The 21,625-nt window shown below is 35.4% G+C and overlaps 1 protein-coding gene across 1 annotated transcript in view; it reads right to left on the reverse strand.

Moving 5' to 3' along the window:
• Positions 1-21,625, reverse strand: part of LOC125068679 (uncharacterized protein C6orf132) — a 30,140-nt gene that overhangs the window by 333 nt on the left and 8,182 nt on the right. The window contains exons 4-5 of the mRNA XM_047677956.1: positions 3,508-3,684; positions 2,208-2,463 (exon numbers count right to left, since the gene is read on the reverse strand). Of these exons, the coding sequence (XP_047533912.1) occupies positions 2,208-2,463; positions 3,508-3,684 (433 nt within the window). The remainder of the gene's footprint in view (positions 1-2,207; positions 2,464-3,507; positions 3,685-21,625) is intronic.

The raw sequence follows: 21,625 nt of genomic DNA on the forward strand, positions 1-21,625 counted from the left end.
TTGTACAAGGCAATTTTTTTTGTGGAAAAAATTACGTCTAACACTATAATATTTTAATTATTCTCATCGCACGTAACACATCTATATGTAACGTTTAAAAATGAAACGCTTCCTCTGTTTCACTCCTAGACGTGCACCGAGAAATATACTTGTCATTGAAGTCAATTTTAATGTATATTACTGCCATCAGTCGAGAGAGCACGTGCATATATATATATTATCGGGCTATTGCTTTGGTTTTATTTATATTTTTTATGTGAGTTATTTCAATTTAAAATAAAATTGTATGTATTTACAAAAATTAGACTCAAGTCAATAAGTGTACAAAAGTGCTTTCGTTAAAAACAAATTTTTAAGAAGGGAAGTCACGTCCCTTTGCCCTCCTGGTGCGGTGTGAAGGGGGTGAGGAAGTGCCAACAGAGCTAGAATATTGATGGAATCGGTCTCTGTTATCAGAGCGTTCTCTTATCTCCCAACCAAGTTAAATAAGCTACAGTAGTGACATCAAATACTCTAGCAATGATTTAGCAATTTTTCCCAATTTTGCTAATCATGACCCCTCAGTTTTATCTTACTCAATTACCGCGTATCAAATATGAAATCAAGTACGTATATAAATTATACGCCATGATGATCTACTGCATTACATTTTTGGTAAAATTTAATAAATCAATATTTAACTTTACAATAAATAAACATATTATAGGTTATACGCAACTAAAAGCTTGCAAATTGATTACCTTTCTAGATGCTAAATTAAACTGATTATTATTAACACAATATCAGTAATTTAATTGGCTTTTATATTATTATTTTTCATTAAAAATCATTTTATAATCTTGACACACTTAAATTTTCGCTTCTTCTAGGTACATATATATATATATAACGCATCAATGTTGTTACATAGTAATTATAGTATACCGTAGTGAGCGAGGTCAATTAATTTTATATCTTTATTTATAATTATGACTTCACGTCAGTCGGTGTGACATATAACATTATAGATCTATATAGCTGGATATATTATATTTTTAATTATACGCACATCTCTTATTTATCCATCTCAATGATTTTTAACTTCTTTATATAATTCTCTTATTTAATATTTAGGTTAGATTATAATAATAAAGCGTTAAATAATAAATAAAATCTTCAAATCAAAACAAGTGTTACTACTATTGGTTTATGCTGGTTCGCAAGTGGGTCCTTGTGCAAGGTTATCCCTGTTTGTAGTGTCATATGAAATACATAATAACAAGACTCGCGTAAGAGATAAGTGCGGTCGAGGTGAGTGTGCCAACCGCCGGCCGCCGGCGTCTGCGCGATAGCGACTGTTCGTAATATTAACGATACATTACGTTTGTTTATTAATTATTACGTCGAAACAATTAGTCGAGCCTCGAGTTATCACACATGTTTATTATTCGTTTCAGTAAGATCGTTTTATTGTATATATAGTATGGGGTACGTTATATCTGTTCGAATTATTACAGTTTAGTAATGGGTCGATCACTCGATCGCTTCAGATTTTTCTCTGTTACATTTAATATAACATTTAGGTGACCGAGCGTGTCGGAAACTACTTTATAATTATTAAGTAGGATCCGACAGACGCTCGCAAAACACGAAATAGATTACCGCATGCAGACAAGTTTGGAGCTGGGGAAATTTTAGGCGAAGTTCTTTCGGTTAAGGAGCTGAATATTTCGAACTCGACCTAGGTTTAGCATCAAGTTTGCCGCAAAGATGAAATAAGAAAAAATCAATCAAAACAACAATAGAGAATCCCAAACATTGTACTCGTAGCGTCAATTAACCGTCAAGCGGACGCAGCCGCACGCGCACGCCTTATTTTAAGACATTATATAACAGAGTTGAAGAAGTCGAAGAAGATTGTATTTCGTAACTTTGTGAATTCATTTTACTGTATTTAGATTCTTTTATTATAATATATAAATAGTATTTGTAGACTCATCTTGTTTTAGTCAAATGTTGCATGTTTGGTTTTTTGGTACTGGTAGGTGAACATTTTATTAAAACAGAATCGACCTTGAATTATCTGCGAGGCCCCGACACCGGCCGGTGTGCGCGACTCTTGTAGCCATTGTCAGTACAAAAAGATTGCAAGTACTAATTGAGTTCCGATTAAGAATTTAAAGTATTTTCATTTATTGCTTTAAAAGCTTGAGACGCTCTCTACTCACCGATATGCGTGTTGGCGCTGAGCGGCGCGAGGTGCGCGGGCTGCGCGATCTGCTGCACGGCGTCGCCGTTGTGGGTGGCGTTGGCGTTGGCGTTGGCGTTGGCGTTGGCGCTGGCGTTGGCGTTGATGTCGGTGGGGGTTGGCGTGTTGTTGTTGGCGTTGGTGAGAGCGGTGGGCGAAGGACTGTCCTCGCACAGCGACGTCTCCGACGGGTACTCGAAGGTGCGCGTCAAAGAATCGTCAAATTGTAGCTTCAACTGAAACGATAATACCATTCTTTTAAAATAGTCAAGTTGTAATTTAAAGGTATATTGACGACATCCGGCTTTCTTTACATTATTCAATAAAAAAACCAGCATAATACATCAGCAGACTATTTGATTCCCCATGTTTGTGACTATATTATCAACGGGAATGGTACTTTACTAGAGCTGTAGTAGCACTATTCTATCACGAGCCCTGTTCTCACGCGTCCATTGTGTCGGGTCGGTCTGGTCGGCGAGTGTGTCGGTCGCGGGTCGGCGCCGACACGTGGACTCTTACACTCCGTACACTGTACACTCGATATCATCATCTACCTGATGAAGCGTTACTAGCTATAACTATTACAACAATAAAGGTTCTTAAAGGAAGGGTTCAGAAACTTATATACTGGTAAATCACCTTCGGCCCTGTCCCCTGAGTTCTATGGTATTTTTAAGAAGTGAATATTTGTATGCGTTTTCGTTTTCGTGATTTTTCTTATTTCCTTTCGTTGAATGCACTTTAATTGTTATTATACCTTTTTCACTTTCTTTGGAATCTAATGCGATGCAGATAAGATACTGCATTGGACGTCAATCTTTATAGCAGCGGTTTCATCACTGCCTACCTCTGTTCCCACGGTGTTCGGTGAACCGTCTGCTCCGAAGGGTCAAGAGTAAAGTGTCGCTATCTTAGTACTTAATCTTTATGTAATAGTTATAATTAAATGAGTAGCTCTATCACTTTCATACATTAAAACTAGTACTACTAGTACGAATGACAAGCAATTAAACATTTAAAGTAACAGTTAACAGGTCTATTATTTTAATTGCAAGTTTTTCAGCGCATTACGAAGACTTCATGTATGTTATATTTTTTTCATTCAAAGGATTATTTAATTTCTATATTAACACATACTTTGATTTGTTATCAAACGCAACTAGATCCTACAGAATATTTCTACGTATCTATTAGTAAGTAGAGTATTACTCATTAGGCATAATATGTAACACATTTGTTATATGTAATTACAAATATATAATAGCAGGTTTGATTACCTTAGCAGCTCTGTCCCTGCAGATCTTCGCGGCCATGGAGGACCGTCCGTTGATGAGCACGTTGTCGTTGACGAACCTCACGCTGCAGGGCGACGGCGGCCGCGCGTCCTCCTCTTCGGACTCCGAGTCGGCGGCCAGCGCCTCGGGCCGCAGCACCACGATGCCCGCTTCACCCGCCTGGAATCGTCGAGGATACCACATTCAATTCATAATTCCTCATTTGAGAAAATGTATATTTCTATTTTTGCTTAAGACGTTCTTATATCATCTTCATAAAAGTCCGACCTTTACTTAGTCTTATTATATTAGGAGCTATAAAATGTAGTTAGGTTAGTAAAGTTTAAACGAAAATTCATCTTATTAATGAACCGTCCCACTTGAATAATGAATTATTATTGTTGGTTTTATTTATTGAGGAGGGTTCACATTCACGCTTTTATCTTAAGGAAATCAATATGACATCTCATGATATACTAGGTGTAAAGTTAGCATGTATATTTGTACAATAAGTCGACGTTATGTTGCAGCTAACGCTAGTGAGTATTAGTTGAAAACAGCGTTAAAGACCATAAGAGGTATTTAAGTACACACCGCGGCACCGATACCTTAAACGCAGCTAGCGGTATCAGTTCTAGGTAGTGGGTGTACTCGATCAACATCATTCTTCTCTCCTACGGCGTCTCGGTTAGCGCATACCGACATACCGACATACGGAACCCAACCGAACATATTTACATTTTATACCGTAATGCTATTACATATGCCACTGTCACTTCATTACGTCAATCCACTTTTACTTTAAAATGTATAAATGATTACTCAAACCGGCGCACATTCAGACCAGGGGAGCGACGAGTCAGCGTCGCCAGCGTCGCCAGCGTCGCCAGCCAGCGGCGACGAGGCGCATCACTCCAACAATAGAATGCAATGGAGTGGAAAATATTTTGTTTTTCATAAGGCGCGTTGCGTCGTGTTTCCTGAAGCGGGTTCGTAACCGGCGCGGAATCCGGTCCTGAGGTTCAAGGGAAAAACGTCACACGCACACACGCGCGTGCACGAGAACCTACATCCATCGACTGTACAGCGCGGCCGAGAACGAGAACAATATATTATTGCAAAAAAAAACCACAAAAACCCGTCGTATTCTAATACCAACTAACATTATAACGTCGAGTATTAAATGGACATTTTAGCAAGACTTACTAATGTAAAAAAAAATATTGGTGTCACAAAGACAGGCAGAGTAGAGCTACGCTGTGTCCAGTGGACGAGCGACGTAATTCTCAAATACGTCATAGTAATGTCTGTTTATTGAAACTGATAAACATTCGTTACGGGAATCGACAACTGCGCTTTGATGGAGTCCTGTTTATTCATGTTATGTTGTTAATTATCACTTATCTGAGCTGTGCTACTAGTTCCATATGGGCATATGGAACTAGTAGCACAGCTCCTGTGCATACATTATACGTGAGAAGTGATCATTAATTGTTAATTACTTGTTTAATATAAAATCGTACACTTTGGTCATAAATACGCTGACCGTAAAAAGATAAAAAAAATAATAGTTATCAGTTTGTCGCACGTTTACGTGAATGTTATCGAGATAAATAGCAAAAAGAATTTGCGTCAATTTTCTGAAAATGCTTAATTGCACTGTTTGACGCATATCAGTATAGCTCTCGGTAGATTTTACGTCAGTCGGTTGCCTTTAGCGCAGAACGACACAACAATAGAGATTTCGACGCGATTAATTGCCAACGAGTTTAGACAATACATTCGATTCTAGTCTAAATCTTTCCTCAGATAATCTTGGATCGAGTAACATGACACATATTTATGTGATTTCTATACGCATTACTTTCAAAAGATGATCTTTCAGGCTGTCTTAATATTATTGCAATCGTTTCTATATATACATATATGTCGCAGCGTCAGATAATTAAATACTTTGATTTTAATCACTTTGTTTTGAGATTTGATTATGGATAGTGAGGTCAATCGCTCTTTGTCACGTTAGAAAAACATGGAATGTCAGTTGTCAAGAAGCATAAGACAGATGGAGTCGCGGCCAACGAAATATTGTAAAAATTAATATACGATAATCCAGCTATCGATTTGTTGTGTTATGTCGTAAATAAGTGAGACGAAGATGGTGACCCCGAACCAAACAATACTGCCGGCTGCCCGTCATATATGTATATACAATAATGTCTGTAAATCTCCCTATCCTCATTGTCAGCTCAGTTTTGGAGTTTATTCAAATACGTGTACGTGTGTACAGACGTAGGTATGACAGTTTGCCTCACCACTGAGCAGGAGATGAACTATAAACACTCATATAAGCATGTAAACTTAGTGGTTCTTTCCCGAGTGTGAACGCCCAATATTGGGTTACGTAGTGTTGTACTGGGCCACCTGGGCTCATCTATAACCGATGTGAAAATCTTTGTTTATAATATATCGTTGCCCAGAAAATAAAAGCATTACCAGGACATCAAATTGTCATGGAATAAATTCTTGTTTCCGTATTGTGGGTACAACCGATGCGCTGACCGCTTGAGGTGCTAATGTTTATGAATCCGCTATGACTCAAGTTAATTTCTCGAAACTCGTATTTCATTAGTAGGCCGTTTCCGGTACACGTCTTAATAAAATCGTTCACTAATTCTTATAACACATGAAATATTTCTAATCTGTATTTGTTAACAATAACATTCTGCTATCAACTATTGATATAACAAAAAGGCTTGAAAGCAAGCGATAGTAATTTTGTAAAACAAATACTTTTGATAAGTTTAATTACATATATCAACGTATGACGTTGAGATACATCAAAAGTATTACTTTTAACATACTTTAAAGTATCGATTGTCTGTCAGTATCTACGCATCAAGTATTGACTTGTAACTTATTTTATTAAGACATATGTCGCAACCGAAAGTCGATGGTTACAATCTGACCCATTTATATTTGCTTTACTTGGTGTTTGTTAACTTCGTGTTATAAATAACTGCATATGTAGGATGGAAATTATTCAGCGTGGTGGTAAGCACTCTGACCTTTTTTCTTAGACGAGGGAAAGCCTAGTCGTTGCAGGATATCGACTATTATTTTACTTGTAGTTTTACTTTCATTGCACATATAATCTACTCGTTGAACATAAAGATGTTCTACATTCACGTTAATTATGTCGCTGGCCTATTAGCTCTAATAAGTACACAAAAACAACGAACTTTACGTTAACGAGTAAGGTTGTATTTTTTTATTGAAAAATTACAGCACAATGTTCATGTTAGTGCAGGCGTTCCCACCTTCTTTTCAGTAACCCTAAACTTTCATATGGCGTTGTGCGATTCGTCGAACACTTACGATTCGTCATGAACTTTAAAACAGGTTATGACAACCTTTTCGAATTCAAGGACGCAATGAAAATAAAAAATAACGCTTCAATGAGCTAAACAGTTAATTTCTTTAATTTATTTGTTTAATACATATTTTAATTACCGTAAAAAATACTTCATATAAGTCGGATTATTTGTTTTTATGTTAGTTGGAAAATGTAGCGTTATTACCATCTTCAACATGAAATCTTAAACATTCCATAGATTGCCATTGCGCCATCAACCATAGGGGGCTAAGATGTTATGTCCTTTGTAACTGTCGTTACTCTGGACCACTTATCATTATCTATTTCGAAAAAACCTTCTGTGAACATTTTCATGGTAACCACGATACCATAGTTTAGACGAGTATTATCGCGATGTAAAACTTGATTCTGAATATATTCGAAACAAGTGGTTTGTACTATAAAGTTGATGACTATCAAAGAATGGACGGAAAGATTTGTATAGTATCTTTGTTTTCCATCCGTATCAATATTTATTATGTATTAAATATTTTGATGATAAAAATAAATAATCAACTGAATACACAGTCGTAAAGACATCGGGGTTGAATGGACTAGATCTTCATATATACGACTGACAATGAAAATGACTTTGGAAAGGATATGTGTTAATGATAAAAATAGTTAAAAACATTATTCCGTTACTTAAAACTGTTCAATCTAGAACGTATTTAGCGAGATCAAGTTACGGTAAACTCGTTGTTTTGGAGATTTTGAGCCACTTCAATACGATAGTCGGGGTATCTCAAGTAGTTTGCCGAATGGATTAGTGGATTAGAATTGAACTATAGATTTAGAAAGACCGCAAGTTTTAAGTCTTTCTAACTCAATGAGTTAGTTGATACCTTTATTTGTTTTTATAATTCATCTTGTGCCAACAGTTGTTGGAATACATTGAGAGAACTTGTACTTGCACAAATTATGATATCCGCGATCAAAACTTTATTTATAGGATTGAAGAGTGGTGGATAAATCTTTAAACAATTTCCTTAAGACTGAAGGTCGCCTCGTCAAGCGGTGGAACAGTAACAGGCAGCTAGATTCCTTTGACAAAAAACAATCAGCCTTTTCTCCGACACCATCCGCGTCATATGTTTTTTTCCGCAGAAGCCCTCATTTATATATCTGTCAATATACACGATCGCTTCGATGGTTTAATCGTAATAGGGTAACAAATGTATGGACCGAGTTATATCCTGACAATAAAACTTTAATGAGCTCATCCACATGCCACTGGAGATGTGGCAGCCGCCACCCGGTATGTAACAAATTGCAACAATAACATGCTGATCGGCGAGCATCCAACCGTGACTATCGGTCACCCGGCACTCGCTCACTCGTCGCAATGCGCATGCGCCGACACACCGCGTCTCTGCTTCACAGATCACTGGCGATCTAAACAGCTTTTTGCCATAAGGTAATTCTACACTCCGAAACATCTCGGTCAATGTAGCCTTTTTGTAATATTATAATCTCGTATCTTCTGTGGTCGAATTCAAATTTTTTTTATAACATTCTCCTCATCTTTTTTATGTATAAAATAATAATAATAATATGTATATAATAAAAAAGTGTTTGACGTGGAACTAATCTATTGAAATATGTATATTAATAAAATATACAACAACGGGAAACGCGTGCGCTGTGTATTGATAACAATAAGATAATGTATCTACAAAGTAGATTTGCTGTAATATAATACAACGTGTCCCCGCGAAGTGTCGCTGATACACTCGGGGTAGCCAACGAGTACTCAAGCCGCTTGTTATAACAAGCCTCCAATCAATACAATCTCATGTTCATAATAGCTGATCAGCTCGATGTTTAGACGACTTTTTACTCAACTACAGCTTGCCTAAGATGGCAATAAACATTTAAGTAAGTCGAAAAAAATACCAGCCAATCAATCTTTGGAGTAGGACATAAAATTTTTTGATGAATGGAAATGTTCGGCGGTGGAATAATTGATGAGTGGATGGAACCCCTTCCCATACTGTAAAAAATAGCAGTAACTGACACTACATAGCAGTTTTAATAAGCTGCGTTGTTTATTATTATGATTGTTTATGTGAATCGGTGCAGAGATTCGGAAACGACGTCTGGTCTGAGGTTTAGGTATTACGGTCCCAGTATCTTACTCAGTGCGGTCGCCCTCTATGCCATGTTTCACGGGTTACTAACCGACAAGTGACAATAGGCTATTTGACTGGTTTTTAAAATTCATTTTATATTATTTAGTAGAGGTTAAGGAACCCAGCAAAAGTAGTGTTTTTTTAAATTCTAGTACATATTTGCTGAAAAATTTCAAATTAAAAATTCCATATTTAAATAGCGCGCGAAAACGCTACTTTGACAATATGGCGCTACAATAGGGTCGGTGACATCACTTGCCTGTATTGTAATTTTTGGCACATATAATCCACATACAGTAGGCAAACGAGGTTAACAAGCAAGTGACGTCATCATAAACCTGACCAATCAGGAGCGTTTTGTGGTACGTAACAAAAGTTTAAAAAAGTGTATTTTTGTTTATGGATTTTTGAATAAATTAATTATTATTTTCAACTTTCGGTAATAAATAACCATTTTTAAACTCATAATATATACTGATTACAATAATTGACACTTTATTTTTCGTATTGTCAAATATCCTATTGATACCAGTCACAAATAAAAGCTTAGCGAAATTGAACATTGAATCGGAATAAATATAATTTAATTCTAACATGGGCTCATTATCGCTGACGAGGGTAGATTTTATTTTACAAATTTATCATTTCAAATACCGGAGTACTTTTACATTATCTCGTGTGATAAGAAGGCTTTCTTACGAAACGAAGATATAAAATGAATATTAATTATGTATATTAATCTCATGTTACGACCGTACGATAACATTTCTATTAGCGTTGTGAGGTTGATTTATTTAACTAATAAATAATGCAATCTGTCTGACTGTAATTCATAGAGACATCCGTTTCAGCAAGCCAATGGTCACAGGACATCAACTTAATGCGGACTAAGATGCTGTTAGATGAATTATATGCGTATAATTTGTCCGGGTTATATTATTTATAAATTTGAACAACGAAATGATATCGGAGGACACTAAAACTATCGCTTCTCAATACGAGTAGTACGATATCAGTAGCATATCAAAATAAATTATGTTTGGACTAAGTGAGTTTAGGCCACTCTGTGGAACAAAACACTCACCGTAACAAGGAAGATGGGTCCTTCGTCAGTCATCGTAGCGTGTGTAGCTGATTTAAATTCGTATTGAATTTCTCTATAAAAATAAATGGGTATCACACGTCAATACGCTTCGCTGTTTAGTTTACTTGAGCGATGGACTTTATCTCGGATTAGAGGACTTTATCGATAATCCTTATTATTTAGACGAACTCATCGGTATTTTGCTGATTACGATTATGAAGTATATTAAAACTAATGGAATGGTGATAATCGGTACATCAGAAGACCTTGAACAGGTTGTCTTAGTCATTGGTCATATTAAAAAAAAAGTATTTAATTGCTTCTGGTCATCGGGTGGACCCATTTGCAAGTGTGTGGTAGTGATGTCTATAAAAAATACAGATTCACATACATTCAGAAAATGCGGGGCGATTTAATTTATTCTGCTACTTTTATAAAATGTCAACATAATGACGATTTGTCTATACGTATCAATCAACGTATCAATACCTCAGTGTCCTCTCGACTCAGACTGAACGTGCTCATTTGATACACGCGCAGATTATGATCGTCTGGAAAATGTTCGTACAGTGACCTGTTTCATTACAATTTCAGAGTTTTAAAATATCATTATTCAGTCTATAAAATTAAAGAGACATATTCGTCAAAATAATTTAATTTATATTGGTTAAAAAAAAGTTAACCTTATTAAACGATTTAAATGTAATAGATCTCATCAACCATTAAATGATCAACGAGATAAGTACTCCCTAAGAATAAGACATATTCACGTTGAGTTGCCTTTACACAATAGGTGACACTAGCAGATTATTGTGATATTGAGACTGGATTAGAATCGAATACAACAATTTCTTTTTAAATTTAATACAAGTTCTTTGGGGCTTTATTTACACTTTTCATAACAGTGACTACTCAGACTTTGATGCGTAATTTTTTTTATAATACTAACTACCGGTCCGATTTCGCAGTGTTGTAGTTATGATTTTACAACACGTATTTTACAATAAATAATTATATATAAACAATTATTACAACATTACTTGATAGTATCGGTTGCCTCTATCAAATCTACGATTAAATAGTACATTAATAATAATTGAACGTAACTCTCGTTTTTAAATGAGCACAAGCTACATGAGAGCCCGAATAGCCGTTTCTTTACGTCTTTAAAAAAACATGTATTTACAATAATGACATTGAAAACGAATTGATTATATATAAAGCATAAGGATGTAGTTTAGAACAAGTAAGCCGACATATGGACCGACGCGAAACTCGCCTTTGTTATACACAATTGAAAGAGGTAATGTATTCTTTTGTTACCTACTATTTAATTAAAAACAAGTAGAGATATTGGCAACCTTCAATCCCTGAAACGCTGTTTAAAGTCAGATTAACCAATTGGGCTTTAATCCCAATGATCATTGGTCGGTGACAATCGATGACGTAATACGCGTACCGTTTTAATGTAAATCAATGAATCTGACTTTGATCAACGTGTTAGAAACTGGAAGCAAGTTTATATTATTCCTTATTTATTAGATTTTTTTATCAATTATATGAAAAGTACGAGCTGAGGTCACAACAGGTACGCTTTAGTATAATGTACGAGTTCATGAGTATATAGGATCATTGAATTATATATAGAGGTCAGTCATAATTATGGTCATTACAATATAATCACACGGTGTTGATTTTTATGTCGAGAGTACCGCATGTGTAACATTATTTTAACGATATCTCCCCGCTCTCAATGATAGTAATAAACACCGTTTTATAATTAACGATCGTCGTTAGGGTCATCTAAGGTAACAATCTCTGTTCCCGTGGGATCCGAAAACGGACACAACACGAAATTACCACAAATATCACCCCTCCGTTGTGGTAGAAATCAGTGAACTCTATACGTAACTTCTAGAACCATCTGATATTTTGACAGCAATCATTTTACGTATCTCACTGTGAATATTTTTCGATAAACAGTCCACTTAATATTTGCCTTGAAACTGGTCTATCAATAGGATATCCTGACTGTGATTATTTAAAACGTTCCCCGCTCATAATACCGGACAGATCCGCCTCGAACTATTAAACCATGAATACAACTCGGTACATTTCGTGCGCACGCTCTAAATGATTAATTGAAATCTGTGACAGTAATATTTCCCGGGAGCTTCCTATTTAAACTAAGCGAGCGTCCATGAAGCTACTGGATAGATTTCAGTCTCTTCAAAAGCCATTCTCACCATTGCTTTGGTCTTGACCACATACACACTCAGATGAAAAGTATTATATCTCGTTAAGTTCCCTGAGATTCTGTTACATTTTTGATCCCATTACGAGTTTTTGTACAGTTTTCCTTTTATTTTTTACGTTTTTTTTTTTGTGTGAATAATTTTTACTATTTAAGAAGTCAAACATGCAAATTCTATTTGGAATAAAATAAAAAACATCAATTGGTTTTTGTAAATGTTGTTTCGACGAAAATTACTTATTTCGACTCCGAATCACGTTTGCCCTTATTAAGCTCAGGATAGCTTAAACTTAGGTCATTCTTTTGGAATTAAATAATTATGTATCTTAATAAAGATTAAAATATAAATGTATGTATTGTGTTAACAATTATCAAATATGGAATGAAGCGAGATTTCAAATGGCATTTATAAAATAAACGTATTCAATGTTAACATAGAAAACAAAAAATGTTACCTTGGCCATAAGTGAATACAATAATATCCTATTTTCTTATGTGTATCTCGATTTCGTTTTATTGTCAGCAGTCAGGTTTTCAGTGTAGACGTTTTTATATTTAAGTATAGTGCGAAAGATCAGAACTTTTTAAATGCGAATTTGTTTGCGAGACCTATAATTTCAGCTTGTAAAATAACCAGTATTGCGGTCAAGTCGAAGTCATTACATATAAAAGTACTCCACGACTACTTTAAACAATACATTCTCATTTGTTTTGTGGCGAAACACAATCGATGCTTGATTTTCGCTGGCAGTTTTATCAGCGAGCATCGGCACAAAAACTTTTCGCTAATTTTTTGTATTTCAATGCGATGCTTTGCAAATGTTGGTGGACGATAGGAAATGTACAAATTGTCTCTGACACTTTGTTTTTTGATGACAATCTTCTAGATTTGATAGAAAGAGTATGTAACAAAAAATATAAGATTTTCGTTAATGATTTTCCAATATTTATCAAAATGATGATGAATATCTTCCTGACCGCCAAAGGCTAAAAAATGTTTTGCTCAAACACCGGCGCACTCTCTATTCAATATCTCTCACAATCAGATGCAACGGATAAACCCAACATGAGTTCAGGAGCAGGACTAGTGACAGTTTACAAGCTTTTCAAAGCACGGGAAAGTACACCATAATCCAAGCTCCGGGCTGCTCATGTCAATTTTACGAAAGTAAAACGGAATAGCTTCTTGATTGTCTGATCTGGGTTCTGAACCCAGTACTTTTTTAACTTTAACCACTAGACCACAGATGCATTCGAGAATCTAACAGAATTTTCATCTTGAACAAGATGAGGTGGACACATTGCCATCTGGTTAGTTCTTAAGTGGTTTTATCAGCTACCATATATGGCAGGAGTATTCTCAACGCGGAAATAAAATAAAGAAATTTTAATAAAGTTTGCGCTTAGACATATCTCTTGAGCTCTTTACAAATAAATCAAGTTTTAACGGATTAACACATTCCGATTGCGTTACGATTATTGGATTACGTAGCATTCAGAAACGGTAATTGCAAAAATGTCACGGCCGAAAGCAGAATCAATGTCCACTGCTATTTACGTTCATATGGTTTTTATTATATTTTGAGTCATACCTACTAAATAAATAATCAATAAACACTTTATCGCTGTTAAAAGATTTTTTTAATTATTTATCAACAAAAATATGAAAACAAGATAATGAAAAAGAATTCTGTTCGTTTTAAAACATTTTAATTTTTATGTTTTGATGAACGTGTTCTCGCTATTCATATGTATTATTGACGAAGCCGTGTTCCAATTTCAAACAATACCATTTCAACAATTTTAGTTCATATTTTATTTGACGGAACGCATTACGATATAAATATTCCTAATTAAGTTATCAACTTCAGGCTGCGGCCGGAGACTTCGTGTGTTTTGATTGGTGAACACTTTGACATTAGCAAATCGAAGTAGACCAATTAGTTACCGTTTCACAATCTAACGGCGATGCTCATTTCGTCAAAACATATTATAATCACACGGCTATGACAATAACCTCGTTATACATAAGTAATCCTAGGAGAGTTTTACGCCTCTATTACAATAAGCAAAGGGTTAGTCCTAAGCTACTCGAATGTAATAATCCCTGCGAGTTAGTTACGCAATTCCCAATGTTATATAATCCAGTGCGTAAGGTTGTCGAAGGTTGTGATAGATTGTCCCTTCTCGGGCGTCGTCAGGTAAGCCACTAACCACTGAAATATAATATGTAATTGACGCATACAATTACTGCCAACTAATATACCCGGCTAGCACACGTACTATAAAGACACGTTTCCACTGAAATCCTTGGCGATTTCCGTAAGTGCAACAGCTGTTTCGAATTACTCTATTGTAGAGACATCGTTTTGTGATACCAGTTTAAAACCTATTTCACTATATTAGGGCTTGCTATGAGATTCTTCGAGTTGTTTATTTACCAATCTGTACATCTGCAATCAGTACTGATATAAAAAGCTGAAGACATCATTTAATTTAATCTACCACCCCACGCACTACTGCCATCTATCAGTTTGTCCATTTAAGTTCAACCAGAAACGTTATGGATTATATAAAGTAGTCACGTTTAACGCGAGTGAAATCGGGCGGAGCAGTTAGTCGTTAATGTCTTAAACGATACTTGGATAAAATTGTCTGAAGAAACTTAACTCGTGTAAACGAGTTCGATCTATAGACACCACCTAGTTCGAAAGTAGTAGTATCAAACTTATCTCGGACGAAATCGCTTCTTCCGAGATAAGTTCAAGAGATGCTGGGTAACATTAACCGCACGGCGGACGCGCATACATTCATAATACAATTACGTAATCTTGTAAGGAATTCCTTCATACGGTTTCACATACCGTGTTACAATATTTCGCGGTTATGAGTTTTATGATAAGATCTGAGGAAATTGACTTTCAGCTTTAAAATCTCTATAACGATATTATTATTATTAATGGTTATATAATCGGTTTTTCGTGACTGGCCATCAACGCACAGAAACGAGTGACTACTTTAGGACGGGCAGGTGGTATTTAAATTAATGTTTTTCGAATTCGTTTCTTATCGTAGGTACTGTATATCTTTGTTGAGCTTTTATTTTTTTAAATTCACCTTAATTTTTCTTATTAGCATGTGTGTCAAAACTCTAAGCTGCTTTTGTTACATAGATATACTAAGCCCGTCTTTGTCTGCGTGAAATATTTTTTTTATAAATTTACTGATCGCAGCGGTGCCTACTGGGTTCGATCTAAACTATCCTGAAATATTTATTAACGTCTAAAATTCTTGATGACTTGCGTACCTATTCTCTAAGTATATTTTACGGTCGAGACGTCGGATCATATCATTGCTAGGATCTGATAGGTTTATCACACTATATTTCCGGGGAAGAAGCCACGTCATGTTTGCGTGTTAACATTAGCGGACAAGAAGCAGTCCATATTATACGGACGATATAGAGCTCTAAAACCAATCGTCTTCAAAAATTTAATTGTTATCTAAAAATCGAAATATTGTTTTCATAAAATTTAAAAAAATGTATGTTACGAATAACTTAAAAAGAACATTAAACAGGGCACTGGCGTAATGGAAATATTTTTGTTCTTTATTAAATCTAATTAAGATAAGTAATAAAGAAAGTCATCACACGAAGCGTGTGTTGACGTCCAATGATTACAACAAGTGGTAATATTTCATACGCCTGGGGGGGTACTGCGCAGTCGTGAGATGCCGTCTATCAACAAACAACAATATTTTGTATCGGGTGCCTAACTGAGGAAATACCTCAGTTGACAATGTAAAGTATGAACATCGTAATGCACGTTAGTTATCAGCTTGTTTATTGTACAATGAATGGTTAAAAAATATATAAATATACATTTAATGGCCAGTAAACAAACAGTGAGATCATCTAAGCTATATTTAAGGCTATGTAACTGAGGAATATCTAACAATATTATTGCTGATAATAAAATAATATTTCAACAGTTTTCCTATTTAACTACAAGAACGAAACATTTTTTTTGAAAATCGAAAGAAAGTTGTTTTTAAAGGAACTCGAAGGTATTTTTTAACCGCATGACCGATATAGGGAGACTTTACTGCAATCATTTCTTTGTTATGTCCCATTGTAAATATATTTAAATAAATAAAAATGTATTATTTATTTAAATATATATATATTGTATTGTATTGTATTGAAATCACTGTAAGTTAAGGAAATAAATACTTTATTATGATTGAAACAATGTAACGCTATCACTGGGTGAGTAACGTCCGGCTGTCCGGGACGCAGGCACGTCTCACACACAAAGCGACACATAACGACCGTATGCGATCTGTTTGAGCCAAAATTCAGCTGTCAAATTTCGCACAGCTCTTCATGTAAATATTACATTACATTTTCCATGTTTCCATACGCGTCAGAATCGTGTTCTCGTCCAATGTCTAAGTTTTGCGAAACTAGAAAGTTGACGAAATTTTCGGAGTTCTTTCTTTCGTTAAACTACAGATTATCTGATATCTATTACAGTTCAGGTGTATAAGGTTGTCTAGCGATGTTTAAGTCGAAGGTTCGATCCTGGGCCTTAACAAGGAGGGGATTTATGACTATAATAGGTAGAAATATTAGTAGTTCTTTGAAAGTAGGCATTACTAATATTATTTTATAACTTTTTCAAAGAAGAAGTTTTTTATTATTATTTGATGGAGCTCGATATTTCGACATTATCTACTTAATTTAATGTCTTGTTTACGAGAAAATATCCCTTTTCAAATACTTGTAGTAATAAAAATAACCATGTTAATTTAAAATGTTGAAGAACTATGCTCAATTTAACCGAACTGTTTGAAAGGGGATAGTTCATATTCAACAACAGCAAGTTCCAATTAAGGTGTAATTCATTCGAAATCATTTAGTTCGCATTATTTTACGATATGCGGATATAATTATGACTTTCATTTATAAAAGGTATTTTTGGATTTAAAAATAAAAAAAAACAAAAATGTTCAGGAAGTCGAAATATCAAAATAAGTAAATGTACAGACTACATTATTATTAAGTATTATTTTTTTGATATTTTTAGTAATAAACAAATATATAATTCAGACTGTAAACGATAAAGTTCCTTGGTAAAGAATTTGCGATTGTAACATAAAATATTGTCTTACTAAATGACTTTTAGCTATGCCGAAAAATCTTAAGGACTCGCCAGCTACGTGGAGGGTATAACAGTATTATTTTATTATTGCACAAGTTTGTTCGCAAACAAAGCTGCACTTAATATTCCCATAGTCTGAGAAACTGGAGAAAGATAAAGACTTAATGTGCTTAACTTTCTGGTTCCGCGGCCTTGGGATATGCAGCCCCATAACCTATCGACAAGAACAACTAGATCAATGATAGGCAACATAATATACTGATGGTTACTTGCATTGAAACTAGCTTGACATTTACTTTTTATGATTTTAGTGAATATGGTTTTTTATTATTCAAGTAATTGAGCAATCGCTAATTAGTTAATAGTGCATGTAATCGGATACGTGCGTGCGAGTTTTTACAGCGACGACAATTGCTGACGGTGTGAACAGCTGCCGCGACAATCGATCGCATTTAACATTCCGAATAATAATATAAACATATAAATATCAAACTAAATTATTTCACGTTTTGAATGACAATTTGATCTAACGATCTGACGAACGATTTGAAAAACGATCTTTGTATTTCTGATATGACATTAAAAATATACTGCCGCGAAATTTCAACCGACTTGTAGTTTATTCCAATACACGGTCAACACGTTGGCTGGAGCTGGTCGCAGAACTTCATCGAATACATGCAGTTTTCCTTCATCGCCGTGCACCAAATTGTCATTGAATTATTGACATGCTTCAAATTTATTTTTTCCTCGTAATATATCAACATTATTACAATAAATGAATTACTGTTTAGTGGAGACAAAAAAATATGACAATAATCACTATTAAATCGGTACAGAATGTGCAGAACAGTTTATTAGAAAAAGTCAAACAAATAAGTTCGTAAACAGATGTTCACCTGCGTGGATGTAAACATTAAACATCTATATGTTCGTTAGTTTACTAAGTAATGAACCGTACACATAGACGTGTATTTACATTATTTCAATTGCAATTTGGCAATTTTTAGTGAAATGTTTCGTGAAGACTTCAATTTTCATCATCGTATAGCGGACACCGCGACGTGATGCATTCCTCGATATACAACATCTGAGTAAATGTTATAACTTAAAATATATAACAGTCGATCAGTCGTTTTATTAATAAGCTTCAAATGTGTAGATTTAAAAATACTCAATGTAGCTAATGTAAATTGAAAGTAGAAAAGAAACTCCATGTCGAAACAGACATATAATATTAACTTTCAACGGCCACCGTTTGTAAAGGTGTGTTTTTAACGATATGTTGTGTGATAGGATTATGAAGCTTCATCCCCTAAGTAGGCGACTCGAGCGATGAGTAATTTAGTGTTTTCTTTGTTAGTGTAGCTGATGCACGGCTCCGTGGAAATGACTTCAATAACATGCATTTTAAAAGGCTTCATAATATTAAACAGGAAATTAAATGATAGCCCCTCGACATCGCCAACATGAGTCAGGATTAGTTCTGTACTTTAACACAAGTCGCGATAGCGCGTAATGTGTTTTATACGATTTATTATGTATACATGTTTAGATCACGTATTTGCCTAAGATAAGATTTCGACAAACGTCTCTTTGTGATAAGCAAGTGACAGCAATCTATTCAAGCTGTTAGATTATTTATTTGGTAATTACTATTGATATGACTTTATTAACGGATGCTCGATACAATGTATTTAATTGTAGGTATTTTGCGTCCACGTCCCATAATGAATAACTTAAGGATATTCATTCGCAAAACATGACGAGTCAAAATGTATTGAGATAAACAATGAGTTCAGGAGCAAACGAGCGCTCGCCACATTCGAGCTGCGCGGGCGCAGAAATCAGAGCGGAACGCGACGACCGCGTCACTGACACGACCGTGTACTGCCATTGTATCATATCCTACACCACTTGCTCGTAAACATTTATAAAACGATCAATAACTGGGTTTTGTTAATCGTGTATCCATTTTTGTTATGAAAATATAACACGTTAAAGTTTGTACAAGCGCAAATGTTTTGTTTGAAGCGCGGCGCGATAAAACCGCTCGTCGCTGAGAGAGTAATATTTACAATATTTCTTCGCAAAGCGTCCATTTACAGTTATCTGTACATATATGAATGTCATAAGGCTTATCAGCAAATCGATAAAATAGGTATGTGGGTCTGGCGTCTAGGTCAATAGTAATGTCGGCTCTCAGATTGATCACGCGTGGATCGCAAATTAGGTTGTACGAGGAAGTTGGGAGACTAATGGAAATGTTTTTATTATATTAATAGAGCTAGTTTTTGTTACTGTCTTTATAGTGATTTTTGATATCGCTTAATATTCTTTGTGCGATTATTTTATAAAGTGGGGCAAAGTGTTTCAGTAATACAAATTGCAGTGTCTTTATCACTCTTTGATACGAATCAGCTTCTGAATTACAAAACTCTCGTACCTGAACATTTCTTTGCAGTCGATAGAACACATTTTATAGCGGGCAATCAGTTTGATAAATATTTGGGTGATTATCCGTTATCGTTATGAAAAGCTATCGAAGAGATAAACTATCGTTTAATATATTGTTGACAAAGTACTCTGGTATTCATGTATATATACAGCTTCAATCAAAGCCTAGAGTTTATTAAAAACACTTTCATGACAAATTCAAGGCTAATTATAAAAAATAGGTCGAAGAAATTTATTTTAACAGCGTCGTAACAAAGACAGATGAAATCGAGTTTTAATTTCAAAATTATAGCGATTCGATTCGAGTCCCAGTGTAACAAATGACATTTAAACATCACCGAATAAAACCGAGATGTTTTATAATAACAAAAAACATTGACGTACAAGATGTTAAAATTATAAATAACTTTCATATTAATTTACGTAATACGTTTTCGATAAAGCGATTGTCCGGCGCGGGGCCGAGTCCGCTCCGCAATGCAACAAACAAACAAACACGAGTTAGATCGTAGTGTGCGGGACATTCCACGAAAGGTGACTTGTCGCATGCCTCGCCTCTGACTGTCCCACTCTTGGGAAACAGTCGCTAATGAAATGTTAACTTTCTGCACCTTCCCCGGGGTGGACATTGTTCTGTTCGACAATCTATTTATAAAACCAGTCCCCGTTGATCGATAACCATCTCGGAGTGAACCAGTTGCATTTTAGATGTATTATTTTCCAACTGTGAAGCCGATTTCTGTGCACTATTTACTATAACAATGATGAAATATACCTCATCATATAGGACGTAGTTAACAAGTTTGTTTTTTGTAAATTTGCTTTGGAAATGAAACTTAGTATTTGCGGACAGCAACAAAGAGTTGTCTCTGTCGACGTAACTGCTCATAACGAGCCACGATAGGGCTTCCTCGGTAAAATACTCTATAGTAGCAGAGATTTAGTATAAATACTCGTGACGTGGCCTAACGAAAACAATCGTTGAACACGATTAATTTGTTATATTCCACGTAAACCACAGGAGAATTGCGAAATATACGACATGGAATTAAAAAGTTATATAATTACGTATTAATGATACAAAGAAAGTGACGAGACCGCGACGTATACAAACGAGTCGTGTTATTTATGGAAGCGAAGTCTTCGCATATATTTTTCTCAATCGATTTCACTAATCGAAGGTGGCTCGAGACAAGAGTTTGTACAAAAAACGACATGCAAAACCGGTCGAGGACGTCCGCATGGCGTTAGATTCGTCTCGGTAATAATGATGTAAACTACGCTCACCGCTCTCACCCGCTGGGAGCGCGTTTTTTGGCGCACATTGTTCAATCTGAGATTCGCTTTTGCATCGCTTAGAAAGTGATCATCGGTTATTATTGAACATTTGAACTTCCGCGCGTGCGAGGACTGCGTCGCAGGAGACGCCACGAACGAATTCATATGTATATTCATTCACGAAACGTTCGATCGCACGTGACGTTTGTTTGCATCGATGGCAGAAACTGGAGCGTTAGTGTTTGCACTCGAATTTGGAGCTATTAAAACTAATACTACGTGAGGCGTAAGGTAATTTTAATAGAAATTAAAATGTATTGTGACGACCATAACGATAAG

This window comes from Vanessa atalanta, chromosome 2 (assembly GCF_905147765.1).
Source record: "Vanessa atalanta chromosome 2, ilVanAtal1.2, whole genome shotgun sequence".
Taxonomy (NCBI): Eukaryota; Metazoa; Arthropoda; class Insecta; order Lepidoptera; family Nymphalidae; genus Vanessa; species Vanessa atalanta.